The sequence below is a fragment of the Accipiter gentilis genome, chromosome 1 (assembly GCF_929443795.1).
Source record: "Accipiter gentilis chromosome 1, bAccGen1.1, whole genome shotgun sequence".
NCBI lineage: Eukaryota > Metazoa > Chordata > Aves > Accipitriformes > Accipitridae > Astur > Astur gentilis.
In genome coordinates, this window is record NC_064880.1 from 1,578,948 (window position 1) to 1,594,339 (window position 15,392).

General features: G+C 39.1%; 1 protein-coding gene across 3 annotated transcripts in view; it reads right to left on the reverse strand.

Annotated features, from left to right (window-relative positions):
• The window catches only part of PRDM16 (PR/SET domain 16), a 344,138-nt gene that overhangs the window by 151,201 nt on the left and 177,545 nt on the right, over positions 1–15,392 (reverse strand). For all 3 annotated transcript variants that reach the window (XM_049804650.1, XM_049804640.1, XM_049804632.1), the window contains exon 3: positions 15,296–15,346. In XM_049804650.1, the coding sequence (XP_049660607.1) occupies positions 15,296–15,346 (51 nt within the window). The remainder of the gene's footprint in view (positions 1–15,295; positions 15,347–15,392) is intronic.

Sequence of the window (15,392 nt, forward strand, 5' to 3'; positions counted from 1 at the left end):
CTGTTGGCAGCTGACAACTTCGACTCTGCTCAAGCCTCTCTCATGATTAAGACTAGTCGCTGTCTCACATCGTTGGTATTTCTGCTGCTTGAGACTGAGCGGATTCATGCCAACGACCAAAAGCAACAAGCAGCGGCTGTGCGGCATTAGTTACAATTAGCTCAGTGAATTGCTTTTGCATTTGCTTACAGATTGAGATCACTTTTTGCGTTCATCAGAAACTGTCTTCATCTTGCCTTCTGAGTGCATACAACAATGCAGTAAGGGAAGACTATGGCATCAGCTGAGCAAACAGAACAGAAGGTTGTTGTTTGCATATCCAGACCTAACGTAAAGTGTACAATTTGAGGGCCACCAACTTTGAAGGAAATGCTGATTCCTCTTCTACATTTACTACTGTGCGAAAACAGGTCAATGTATCAGAAAAAAAATCACCCCATCAGTATTTAGGAAAGAGAAATACATATGCCATAAACTGTCTATTTCAAAGGTATGTATGTACAAAAGGCATGATAAGCGGGTGCTGAATAGTTAGGAGTGGCAATTATCAGTTACACATATCATTATAGTCTCTCAACTTTTCAATAGCACGAGTTCCTAATACCATGTTTACTAGATCAGGTAAAAGGGGACTCTTAATACTGTGCAAATATGACTTACCAAAGGACTTTGCTTTCTCACCTATTCTTGGGCTTTTCAAATCAACATTATTAATTGGCTGGCTTATCGGTAAGTGCTGTCTGGCAGTTAAAGGATGTTTCCACCCATTGCAAGGATACATAGAAACTAAGCAATGTCAGCCACAAGGACAAATAACTTCCATGTTGAAACAGAAAAATATTTTGACACCTTAATTCTTCTTTATAAAGGCATAATGCATTTCAGCGTTAATTAGCTATCCTCTATTGCATCTGTTATTCCATATTCTTTTTCCTTATTCTATTAATTCAGAACTCTGGCTTACAGTTGCAAATACTATGGCTTCCCCCCCCTCCCCCCTCCCTTTCCTTTCTTTTTCTCTGGTTTTCTATTATTCAGGTGTGCATAAATACATGTTTTAGGATCTGGATCAACTACTTCCCATACTATGGAACGCAACTACATAGGAGTTTAGGGGGTAACTTTCAGCCCTTCAGATCAACTTTTTGTTAACCTGCCAGCTCTCCTGAGCACCAAATCCACTTGAAAATGGAGAAAAACGTTTGGCTGATAAGGAAGACTGAAAACAAAGAGCACAAAAGTTACCAGGCACCATCAAAGAAAAGCAAAACAGTCTAAAATAAGGAGAAAAGCATTCGCTGCCCCCATCTCGCATTTTTCAGTATGCTTCAGCCTGCACGTGCAGCCTACCTAGAGAATGAAAGGACAAGTTCAGTCTCCCTGCCTCGTTCACTCCACAGCTTGCTTTCACACTGATTAACAAGATAAACGTATAAGCACCATAAAAAACCGTAAGGCTAGAAAGGATCTCGGGAAGCCATCTAGGCTATCCCTTATTCTAATGCAGGATTGTGTGTATCTAGTCCAGCCTGGCAGGTATTTGTCTAAACCTCTTAAGAGCCTTCAGTGGCAGGTATTTTATCTCCTCCCTAGAGAGTCTACTCAGGTACAAAACTATTCTAGTATTTTATTTTTCTGAACATCTAACCCAAATCTTTCTTGCTACAAGGCTGGCTTCTTCTCATCTTATTCTGATGGATGTGTGATACAGATGATCGCCCTTTAGGTTAATGCAGAATATGAATTTTAGCTTCAGCTGTTTATTTTACAGAATGACATCTGCTCATCTTGAAAGAAATTTGCCAGCAGAAGCATGATCAGACCGAATTTATTTATTTTAACTATTTCTGTTTCTTTTAAAAAGGGTTTCCCTCTGCCACCATATTGGCTTTGCAGTTATGACCTGTGAATTAAGATGCCCCCCCGGTTGGTTTTTTTCCTTTTTTTTAAAAAAGAAAATGGTTATTCATTTAGGTAGATATTTACAGAAAAATCAAACAAATATTTGGTGTGCTGTGTTAGCGTGAAAAGGAGGGGAGCACTGTGTAAGCACAGTAAATGCAGGTGAACTGTTTTATGTGAGTGAAAACAAACTGGGGGAAGAAGGGCTACTAACAAAGGTAAATCATGGCTGTGTAAATACAAAGAGAGGTATGGCTGTTCACAAATGGGAAAGATAGTTACCAAACACGTGGCTATTATAATTCAGTGTTTGACATATTGAAGCATCATAGAAAAAAAGTACAAAAAGCACAAGAATAACAGAACAAGCAGAGATATAGGATAAGGTGAACGAGATCAACAGAATTTTTTTCCTACCCAAAGACAGTCCACCACATTTTCTGATTGACACTAAATAATAATTTAACCACCTATCTGAAAAAGATATTCTCCCTCTTCAAAGCCTAAACAATGTGAAGGGTTTTCCTCTGCCATAATATTATCACGGTAAAAGCAATTGTTTCCAGTCATTCCAACAGACCTGTGCAGGACTGAAGGCAGTCTGAGGCTGGGGCCAAATCTACCAGTGTTGCGATCAGGCGGTTTTTGGTTATCCATCCCTTTTTAAATAAATCACTGGCCTACGAGTTTGTTAATGTTTACCATTCACCTACTGTCCACTCCTCGTCTAAAATCCGCTTATTATGCCAACAATATCTATGTTTGTGCTTCTGCAAGAAGGAACGATCCATTTAGATATACTAAAAGAAAAACTCCTTGCTCTTTAATTCTACTAAATCTCTGCAAGAAGGAAAACACACACGCAAAGCCTTTTCCAGCTCTAAAGCATTTCTGAACTTACGGAGAAAAAGAAAAAATCCATTAGCGTCTTTTCTCATTATTTATGTACGTAAGCTTCTAACACTTTAAGACTTTGGCCGGCATTACAAACAGAACAGAGAAAATACAACAAGGAAACCTATTTCTTGGGTATTTCCAGCCCAGTTAGTGTGAGGAATTAGAAGAAATTAATGTAAAAAAAAAAAAAAAAAAAAGTCATGTGCAAGGTTTTCATCAATGTTTTTCAGACCAAAGGGGTTCTGATGAATTTCAGAGATGCATCCAAACTTCTAAGCAAGTTTCCAAACCAAACAAGACTGCAAACTCTGACATTCATCAGTGACTCGTTTGCCAACCTTCCTATCATACAGCAAAAAGGGCCATTTAAAATCATCTCAGAATAATCTGCTTTCACGGTCATGGTCATTTTACTAGCCTCCGTCTGTGTAAGACTTTTAAGTCACAAGAACACAAACATTCATACAGCAAATGGCTAAAGCCTTGGTCTAGATTCAGAAATAACATAGACATATACCAGGATTAAATAATAAACCTTGTTTTTCTGACTTCATTACTCTGAGAAAATCTTGTTATCTCGATAATAATAATAATAATTAAAACGTCTACTTCTTAATATTATAACTTCTTTTCTTGGACTTAAGTAACTTTAAAAAGCAAAATTCATCATACGGCTCTGTGAATAGCAATCTGGGCACAAAGAAGTGAAGTGCTTTGCCTAAAGTCATCCCAGCTTCAGGATGAGGATGGGTTTTTGCTGGATGCCACTACTGGAGACATCAGCCATCTACCAGTATAGCAATACCTTGGAAAAAAATGAGTATGATCTTAAAGCTTAACAGTTCCGTACACCAGGGTTGCCCAGCTTTTACCAAGGGTGGTACAGAGAAATTGAGGTTTGCTTAGCAGGAGATACGATGCTGTGTGCAGTAAGCCTATCAAAGCAAAGAACAAATAAGCATATGGTGAACATCAGAACTGGAATGGAAGATGGGATACCATTCAAATTAGAAGTTTTTATTGGCAAAAGGACCAGCAAATATAAACTGCCAGGAATAAATTTACATTGGAACTTAGAAGACATGTTCTAGTCATCAGAAGACAAAAAGCCTGAAAGAAATTATCTTACTTAAGGGGGGGCACAACCTACTTACGAAAGATTGTACATCCTTACTGCATGTGACTGTAGGAAATTGGACAAAATAACCCAACACGATTGCTCCAGACCTCTGTTCCTAACAGGAATTAAGGTGAAAAAGAAACAACCACCCATATTAAGCATATGAGCTAACAGAAAAGGAATTATGTCAGAGTAATGACCATTATATAACTCGAGACAGACTGAAGTAGAGCTGAGCGTCTCAGAAGATTGACAGTGTTTTTCTTGGTGCATAGATTTACATGGCAACCTGGGCCTCATCGTATCTGAACTCTTTCCCCAAGTTTTTCAGGATTCACCTTTTTTAGGATTCCCGTGACAAAGAAGATTATTAATCTCCATTTCAAGGCAGTGGTAGCTGAGGAAGAGACTGCTTGATTTTGCCAATATAACTCAGCAGGTAGCCCCAAGCTGTTTCTGGGCATAAGTGCAGAAAGAAAAAAAGTTAACCAGATATTAAGGGTAGTGAATGAACAATGAAAGTCAATCCTTTTCTGGTTTTATATAAAAATATACATAATTGCAGGGGGAAATATGAAAAATGAAAATTCCTCTTGATTGATTTTTACATTTAGTTCTTAAGGAAACAAGAATGATACCACTTTAGCACTACCATAAAAACTACCTTGATGCAATAGCAGTTTTGTAAACTTTCAGAGTTTCCACCAGACTGCATACGAGGAAGAACTAGTCTCCCCCTGGGTGACGCAAGCTTAAGACTGAAATTCCAGTAGACATTAAGAGAAACAATTCCTTCAGGACTTTTGATTTATTCTTCTGGAACAGAAGGAATTACTGCACCAACCAGGGTTTAAAATGTTCTGACAGCAGATATGCATAACTATCTCTACAGTAATTATTAATGATCTGGAAGAATGCTCAGTAGCAAGCTAAACTCGCTTTTCTCTGAGGCTAGCATTCCAACAAACCCCAGAAATAATCAGCTAACTCATGAAGATTAGGAGATAGGATGCCTCGATATGACAGAAGATTTCTTAATTTTGGTTACTTACAGGACACATTAAGCCTAAATAGAAGCATGAGGAAAACTTACTCTGGAGTTTATAAACTAGTTTATAATCAATTCCACAGCTTTCTACACTTCTTTTCTACACCTCTGTATTATATTTTAAAATAAGGAGGGAAAAAAAAGGGGGGGGGGAGGGGTGTGAATCAGTCACTTGGGTAGTGAGGATTTAAGCAGTTTATTCAGGCTTCTCTACTTCTAATACTACTACCTTTTTTTTTTTTTAATGTGCAATTTTATTGTTTTGTGTGCATTAATAGCTGGTCAAATAGTACATGCAGAACTGTAAATTTCAAAGAAAAGTCAGCAGATTTCAAATCCCTACAGCTGCCCAACTGGACAGAAACCGTCCTCTGCAGCATCGAGAGACAACGTTTGTCCTTCTCGGCTCAGGAATTTAATCAGGGGACCTTCAAACCTTAACATCAAGCTAAAGCTGGAAATTCAGTGAAAATTACTCAAACCATAACTGAAGATGGAAGTATATCGTTCACCTTTCACACATTTTTTTTTCATTATCTTTAGTGTTATGTGTCTGTCAGAAAGAAGTTACTGCCAATTCAATAAAGGTAAAAGCAAAGGCAACAAGGGAGAGGCTTATGAACTGCAGAGCTTTGCTAACAGCCAGAAGGACAGCGTGCGGGGCTGCGAAGGTTTGCAAGCGATGGCCGTGCCCCTTGTCCGCGTACGAGCAAAGCCCCGTGGGACTCGGCAAGGTTCTGGAGGACCCGAGCGGTTGGTTATCACGGGCTGCAAGCTGCTCAGCCGCTGCGCAGGGTCTCCCATCAGATGCGCTCCTTTCTTACTGGTTATGCATTCTGTAATGAGCTGCCAAGTTTAGAAACTGCTGATCAGCTAGTGGGGAGAAGAAAAATAAAATATGTATCTGACTTCTAGGCTGCAATCAAATCAGTAACTCATAGCTCATCTCAAGCAACTTTGAGGTAATTACCAATAGCAGCAGGTTTTTTTCAGATGTTGTACCTCTCCTCACTATAACCCCAAGAAATACCCCCACACATGAAAGAATAGTCAGATCTGCCAATTTGAGCAGGACCACGGCCGTAGGTCCCTTGAACCTTACACAGAACCTGCTGAACACGAGATCCGAAGTCGATCCATGCAAGTAGAGGCTACGTCCTGTTTTCCTGGATGCTGAGCAATCGAAGCTGTCAGCTGTGGCTCACAGCCCAGGGCAGAACAGATTACTACCCCAGCAAGCACGGACTAACACCGACTGAATTGGTAGGTCTGAAAATGAATGATGCCAGCGTAGAATCTTGGACGTGTTGTAATTTCCTCCACTGCTGCTTCATCTCCTCCTTGGGAAGGACACAATCTGCCCTGCGAGCTCTTTTGTCTCTGATCTAGCATGCAAGGGATTTTGAACTTGGCAAGTCCCCATCAGTTTAAATACCACGTAAATGCTCACCGCTATTGTAGATATAAATTAAAGCTAAGACTAGAATGGATTGTACATTTCCCAACCCAAAACGACTTTGTTGAAAAGTTACAATTTGATTGAATCAAAGTATTCACAAAAATTAACATTTATCAGAAGTTAAAGGAAATAATCGGAAAGGATAACTCAATTAGGTTTAAAGTGAAGTATTTTTTGGCCCAACTCAAAATGAAATAAAGTTTTGAAAACTCATGATGTTGTTAAAAGAAACGTCCATATTGAGTAAAAAAAAAAAAAAAAAGTGAGGACAATCATTAAGATGTGGAGCCAAAATTTTCTCATTATCCTCAAATAAGTCTGGTTTTATATTGCAGCTTTTAGCATACAGCACTCACTCATGCAACTACTGTACCTACTACAGAGAGCAAAGGGAATGAACTTAATTTGCTTACAAAGTGCTGCTATTGCATGCTGTAATTTCCACAGGTAAAGATAGAAGGTACTACTGAACATCACTGAACGGTTGACTTCTAGCAATTATTTTTCACCCAAAACTGCCCTATGAAAAATAAACTTGGGCTTTTTTGCAGAACACATATTTTATAATCTCATAAAAACCTCATCTAATCTAAAACCCCATCTAACTGGCATCATCAAAATATACTGCACTCCTGGAACGTGCGTGGGACAACGGTCATATCTTTACTGCTTTGTAAACACTTGATATATTTCTAGAGCAAAATATGGGGGGGGGGGGGGGGGGGAGAACAAAAGCATATTTTGGTTTTGCTATGATATATATATTTAATTATAGGTCACTGGCATTCAGTTACCTGTTTTTTGGCTTTTCTTTGTTTTTCTTTTTAAAGCAGCACCATCGGTGCTAGAAGCCAACTTCAAGTCACTCTCCCTACCATTCTCACACATACACCCCCTTTTCTTTCCTCCCCAATAACTGTCCAGGTTTTTCTTTTTAGCTAGCGAGCTCTAATAGGCCTCCTACCTGATATATATTCTCTTTAATAGCTGCACAATGTGATTAACTGAATACTGCACACACCTCAAGATCACAGATTACATTAATAGAACCATCTGGCTTCTATAATGTATGTAACATACACAATAAATCCTGATTCCAAATTTCACTCTGGAACAGAAACCTGTCCTACTCAGTGCAATCTATTCTTCCAACACTGATGTATATTCCCAGTACTGTGTAAATAAACTGGTGGCAACACACACACACACACACACGCGCGCGTGCTCGCAGCTCCCTCCTTCGCTGCAGTATCAGTTACAGTCTTCTCGCGCTCCCAGTCCATCCCACGTGTGGTTGTGAATCCAGACCTAATTCCAGGAATACCTCCTGGCACGCTCGCCCTCCGCGTCCAAGGAGGAATTGCAGAGCGGACCGAGGTGGGGGTTACCTTCGAAGTTAACATACAGTTTTGAAATCCCAGAGGCTATCATTCTAAAATTTGTGATGTTTTGTCTACTCTGGTGATTTAAGGTTTGTCAGAAAATGTCAGAAAGGCCACGAGGCCAAGGGCTTCCTGATGACTGAGGATTTTCTTTCACATGACCTTCCTGAAGTTGATTTTGGGCTCCAGACAGTGCTGCCTTCAGCTCTGACAGGGGCCGGCTGGCAGCAGATTCATGGGGATCTCTGGGGCATTCTGGCATTTTTAAACTGAGTAGAGGCTGTAATACGTCCTAATCATCCAGAATATTATTTCACTAGTAATCGTCTTACAGGCGGTACGTAAACGCCAGCCTTTCGGTTCGCAGTTCATTTCGTTAGCAGAAAAAAGAGCATGTGCTCAAAAGTATGCAAACAATTAAAAACGTATCTTGATTCAAATGAGTAAACATGTATGTAGAGTATTTTTAATTTCACATATGATACTACATGTGTTTTCTCAACAAGGAATCACTGAAATTAATTATACGTACGCTGAGACACAAGCAGGATTGTGAGAAAAGTGTTAAAACTGCTAATGTGCTTGTGATCGTTTTCACCAACGCAAAGTAAAGAGAGCTCACTCACTAGGACACGTGGGTTTCGCACCATTTAGGAAGCTCTTATCTATAAAAATGTTTATAAATCTTAAATTTGCATACATCTTTAGCACAACCGATTGGTCAGCCAGAATGTCTTAACAAGTCCCCTGTCTTCGCATTGTTCTGCAGAAGTGCCTCATCTTGCCAGCCAAGCAGACAGCGTCGGAAAATGCAGTTCTCCAGGTGAGTGAGCGAACCGCACAGCACGACCGAGAAAGGTAAATAATGTGAGGCTGAAAGATAGTTGACCACGCTATTCTATGAATACTCATCAACAGAACGCAAGATATTTTAAACCACCTAGAAAAAAAGCAATAGAATGAATTATTTGACCAGCTAGCTAATGGATTGCCGTTTCTGCCCTAATGAGATGAGGTTGCACTGATGCTGAAATATGACTCTGACACTTACTATGAATTACTAGTGGAGTGGTTTTGGCTTTTTTCCCCCTCAAGCAGACCATTAGTCGGGCAGAGGGGTTTAACCAGACAGCAGTTTGGACTTGGCTCTACTACTGACGCTCCCTGTTCAGAGACGCAGCCGATCACCGATTCAAACCCACGCGAGTGCGTTGGTTTGTTTTGTCAAGGGAACAGCCTCCTGCCTTCTCGCTTCCAAAAAAAGCGTAGCCGGTTTTGTTAATAACTTGAGGCCCCCATAAAACCTATGTGTTTATGTTTGAGACGCATTATACGAAGACAAGGTGACCTCTCATAACTGTCCATGCCTGAAGTTAAACGGACACTTTTATCTTAAGAGATATTGTTCGACAGAGATGCATGTCATTTGGAACAATGTGTATAAATAGCTCGGCGATACATTTCAGACACTTCCTTCTCAGCTACAGCAATTCGCTTACTCAAGAAAATAAGGCAGCAGGTTATAAATTAGCGCTAGAAGAACAAATCAACGTCATTGCTCTTTGGTTTACACCGGTGGCTGTAGTGATTTAAGTATGAACTCGCCTAGAGCGGAAGGGAGGAAAAGAACCAACTTGATTTACAAAAAGGTCTTATTTAAAATTGTGTGAGGCGTTCACACTGTATCCACGCTTTGCATTAACTTGCCAACAGAGAACACGGTAAATTGCCGTTAACCACCCTAATCATCTGTACTACTGAAACTACTGGAAACGGAGACCTGTGCTGAGGCACGGTGTCTACATCTTGTTGCGATGCATGTGGCGGCTATAGTTGACTGGAATCTACTGGAGATACGGAGAGAGCAAACTTAACCACTGCTAGTCTTCTTAACTTGGCCTGATTTATGGGTTCAAAACCCCTGGAGACCTCTTTATGGAACCATTTGTCATACACGCACACACTCTATACAAGCAAGCCCAAACATCTGTATCACAGAAATTAAACGTACAACGTTATGCCCGCAAAATAATTTAACCATCACTTTCTTCGCCGACTTTTCTGTGCCAGCCTTACACCTTTTTTTACTTTACATGCTTCATTTCAGCAAAATCAAGGATGCAAACTTCTTAGAAGTACTTAGTTTCCATGGAAACCTAAGCTGACCGCAACATTATTGTTCTCAAGAGGGAACTGACTTTACTATATGTTCATTCACTGAATTAATGGACTCCTGGTTCTTTTATTAGCAGCTCTCTAACAATGGAAAGAGAGAAATGTTATAAAAAAGACTCTCAGACAACTGTCCACTCTTTTGTCCAGGGCTTATTGGAATGACGCAAGTCTATTCAAGAAAAGATTATAAAAATCAACTCAAAGCTGCCTCTGTTTGTGGCAGCTAAACTTACCTTTATTTCATAAAGATACAACCTATAAAACAAGCAAATTAAAGCTTTCTGAAGTAGTAACTGTAAGGCAGTGATCACGCTGAAACTGGACTTTAACTATGATAACTGGGTATTGTTACACAATCTCATAGGGTTTTGTGAAGCATCATTAACCCCAGTTTTGGTCACTGTGCAGCGCTGTCTTCCAGCTCTCAATGGTCTGGTACATTTTACAAGAACATGCTCTCCTTTTTTAAGCTAAATTTAAGCACACAAAAGCAGGTGATATTTTAAAAATAATTCAGTCTGGTTGATAGCGTAAATTCTCAGTAAGTATGAAGACTGGTTTAAAACCACCAAACCTGGGGGTTTGATTCTTCAATATACAGAACTGAAAGATGGAGAAGTATCACTGAAATTCGGATTTTTAAATCTTTACTAACAGTTTTATAACACCTTTTGTTAGTGAAAGATAACAAATATATACACAACACAAATATGAAATGCAGAAATGCAAATATATGTTGTGCGAAGTGCTGCAAATCCAGGAACCTTAAACAGCTCAAGTTAAAATCTCTAAGTCAATCTCTCTCTGCATGTATAATATTATGACAGACTGTGCTTCGGCCTGAGGGTGTATGGCTCAGCTAGTAATTGCTCCACAAAAGACAGTTAACAGTTCCCTTGCTCTTCTCTAACTACCTTCCTGACTGCTTATTGAAGTCTGATTTCTTACTCCTCTGGGTCATCATTCATCAGTCCTACAGATCCCACTGGGAGAGACCGACCAGACCTTTCCATATCCCTTGTTGCCAGAGGCCATTTCTGACGGCCCATGATATAGAAAATGTCTTCACAGCAATCCAGTGGGACAAACTATGGTTATAATACCCAAATAATCATTTTGCAAATTATCATAATTATCAATCAATCATCTTGTGTGAACAATGTGTTTCTGAAGTATCAGATGGTTCCTGTGACCTGTAGCATTTTGTATATAATAATAAACCTAGAGAGATTTATGGCCCTATCCCGCTTTGCATCTGCAGTAACAAAACATCAGTTGGTTTTTACTTTTGGGTTAGGAACAAAAGCTTTCCATCTACCTGGGTTTCTTGTTTACTACTTGATGCTTCCTAAGAGGTCAAGATTTCAAATCTCACCCAGTTTTCCAACAGTAACTTTATTTTTTTAAAAAAATCTATGTGATTTGGGAGCAGAGAATAAATTACCGTGCTGCATAAATTACTTTTAGTTTATAGCGTCCTCAGCATTCTATTACCAGCTTCTACTGTTTTGCAATGTAGGTATGAAGTCAGCCAAAGTAGGGGAAAAAACTGGTTTTGTCTTCAGTTTTTTCTTGTTGTGTTTTTTACAATACCAGATTGAATCCCAACTCTTTTGAAGCTGATAGCATCTCCCGCTCCCTGTGTAGTATGTTCTTGTTAATGGATAAATTCAAGCTCTCGAGAAAGTCAAAGAATAAATTTAAAGCCTTTTGCCAAACGCCTATCCTATTGGATTTTGATAAGACAGCTATTGAGCTTTAATAATGTCTTCTATCCTTTTTCAGCTGGCCCTTAACATGTCTCTTTATTTGTCCCTAAAGCCTCTTCAGCGATGCCTTTTTATTACAAGTCTCTCAGCTTGCTCTCAAGGGAGACAGGGTCGACAAGAGTGATAGATAGATAACTCTATAGATTATCTCCCACAGATGTTTTCTCTCCAGTAGCCCCTCAGGCTATTCCCTCTAAGTAAACAGAAACTAAATAGAGAGTCTACTGAAGAGAGAAGTCCCTGAGGTCTCTTGTCACCACAGTCAGAAAAACAGCCCATCCAGAGGAGGCTGGCTCGGAGCTCTGTACAGAGCCTCCTTCAATATGATTCTCAAACCATCATCCAAAGTGACTTTTAGAGGCGAGATAAATACACCTAGCATTGCTCCTTGGAAAAAAAGGTGTCTTGTAATGGACACTGGCCTCGTTTCCTGCCAGAGGAAGTCTAAATCTTTCATCTCCCTTTCAAAGTTAAATCAAAATGACAATGAAGATAATGATAACAAGCCATTTTTTCAATGTATTAAATGCAGGAGAGAGCTTAGAAAATTCAGAGCAGGAGAACATGTGAGCTGCTCTCTAAGCAAAATAAACAGACTGCAGGAAGATGGCTTGGAAAAAAAAGACATTTGGGAATACGGGACAATATCCCCGCAGGTATAACTTACATATTTGTGCATATCTCTGAATGTATGCATTCAGTTCACTAAAAGAAAAAGTGCATCTCCTATTTTAGCATTACTTTCAGAACCGATTATTTGAAATTAAACAAACAGGATAAGGAGCTGATGTATATTTGTGGAAATTGAACTAAGTATCAGCAAGCAATGCAGATAAAAGGAAAACTTGTTAGGAGTACACCGCATTTTAGTCTATGGCACAGCACATTTCCAGATACGCAAAAATGATCCTGGACACAGGTCCTTTAATAACATTGCTAGAAATCTTAATTTTTGTGAGACGACCACTAACAAACAAATTAGCTTTCTGGTGTTAGCGATCCCAGCAGAAATAACAGTAATACGAACTGAAAAACACTGGATATAGTGGGAAAACACTTCTTTTTTTGCTCCAAGCGAGAAAAGGGCCTGCTTAATTAGACAATATCATTGCGTCTGCTATGCTGCATCTTCAGACTTTCCACTGCCTTTCAGTTTATGAGAAGTTACCTAAGAGAGCATTTTTTTCCTGGCAGCTCAACAGCAGAAATAATACTGGGGTCAATTTTTAAGCACAGATTCCTTCCTTTGCATCTTCTTGTACCTCTCACTGCTACCACACTTCCCTTCCCTGCTCCATTTTTTTTTTTTACTGTTTTTACAGATTTTCTCTGCATTCTAGTGATTTATTTTTTTTTTCTCTTTCCAGTCCTTGTTACTACCCAATTCTGAACCTCTGATACAGCAGTCAGCCCAATGAGCCACTGAAAATTATGGTCCCCCTGTTTGGCTCTGACTTGCTTTTCTCCCAGTTTAAATCAGCCCACCCACTACAGTTACATTTGTCTTCAGTCACCTTCTCACCACCAACTTATCTCTGAAGGAACAGGAATAAATTGAAGTCAAATCTCAACTATTGTGTCTTCGGGGATATGACAACTGAATGATTTAGAGAGGTTGGAAAAGGAAATCTTCTCCCAAGAGGGTCTTGTACCACTGGAGCAAAATGCTAGAGTACTACTTACAAACAATTTTAAGATACTACAAAAATTGTACAGAAGGAGTTTTCATTCTTTATTTTTCATTTTCTTCTGACTGAAAAGCTGTCTAGCAGTAGTCTTTTCACAAGCCATAAAGTTTAGACTTGAACTCTTTACCTTACTGCTTTGACCTTTTTTACCCTAGCTGTAAAACCCTACTGCCCATCCTTCAATAAATTTATCACCTCATAAACTCCCACTAGTGCTTCTCTACAATGCATTTAAAAGACAGCAGTGGAAGGCCAGTCCTTCCCCCCTTGTCAAATTTCATAATTGTCCAGTTTTATACCTGCTGTAAAGGAAAATATTTAAGGACACAGTATTTTTCGAAGACCTGTGGTTTTTGCAACATTCTCCTTTGAAATAAAACTCATGAAGTTTAAATACAAACCCAAGTATTGAACATAAAAAGCTGCCAGTCTAACGTTTCCTTCTACCCTTGTTGCATACAAAGCCTGCTCTCTTTAGGGTAATGCAGATTCTGTGGGGTAGGGATGTAGAATTTATTTGTGATATTGCAATTAAAGACTGAGAAAGAAATAGCTGAGCAGTCCTGAGCCATGGAGAATTTACTCCATCCTGGTGATAAGTGCGTTGTGGTAATAAGAACCTGCCACCTTGTCACCATGTCTGTTCAGACAAAAGGATCCCACAGAGGCAGAGACAAACACCAAATGAGTTATGGGGATGAACAAGGTAAAAAGTTCAGCAGTATTGCGATAGGTCCCTTGCAAGGTCATTGGATGGTCAAAGGACATTTCATATTGGTAGCCTGGCTTTCTAAAATAAGAGCTTATTTTTCTCGACATGGTAAGAACAGAACGGTCCATACCGGACATGTGTCTAAATATCTTTTCCCAAACTAACTTTGGAGCCTGACAAGTATTATATTTCACTTTGTTTGGCAGAGCGAAACAAGTGTTTCCTTTTAGCTTTCAGAGTTAAGAAACAGTACTGAAGCTGGCCTAAATGGATGAATAAAAATGGCAGTTGTTGCAAGTTCCAATTTAAAATATTTTCCACTTTCAAAAACTCAGATTTTATGAATAGGACCGTGAATACCCATTATAAGACATCTGCATATGAAAAGAATTACAGCTAGCTCATTATTTCAACAAGGACGCACTACCTTTTCGACATCCAGAGAGGCTATAATCAAATATGACTTGTAACACTTTACTTTAGTAAAGCCGTTAACCAAAAGATAGCCATGGAAAGAATGTCATTTTAGTGTTACTGAGTATAAGCCCAACCAAAATAGTAGACTGGCTACTGAAATATGTAGTGTTGAGGCTGCCTCACAGCTACTATGAAGAAATTTATACAGCTGGGCTGTATTTGGAACACATTTTTCTCTGGTCAGTATTATAGTTTAAGCATCACAATGTGATGAAAAGCACCGGTAATACATCATAGGAGTTAAATTTTATCCTTTCACGTATCTATTCCTTTTGCCTTGGACTTCACATAAGCCACATTTACATGGTGAAGTGACCTCTAAAAATTTAGCACTTTTAACAAAGGACCAACATTTTCTTTTACTGGAAAAGAGGTAAATGAGGTTTTTCAATTTGGACTGGTAGCTGTTTATATTGTAGCCGAATCAAGGAACACTTCAAACTATTATTTTCTTTTTCATAAATACTGGAATGAAAAAAAAGACAGAAGAATATGCCAATAGAACCACAATACTTAATCCAAAAAAGCAACAGCAAATATTGGAAAACTTTTACAACACTATTACGATACGCACCTTTGTTCAAAAGCAAGAAGAGAAAAAAGTGTCCAGGTGTATTTCAAAGCCAAACAGTAAAACAACTTGCATAAGATTGATCCATATCCTACCTTTTTTATATTGCCCTCGTGGGAGGTCACCTCGGGATCAGTCAGTATTTGCTAAGAAAAAACAAAATAGAAAAAAAAATAAATTAGGTTGAATTGC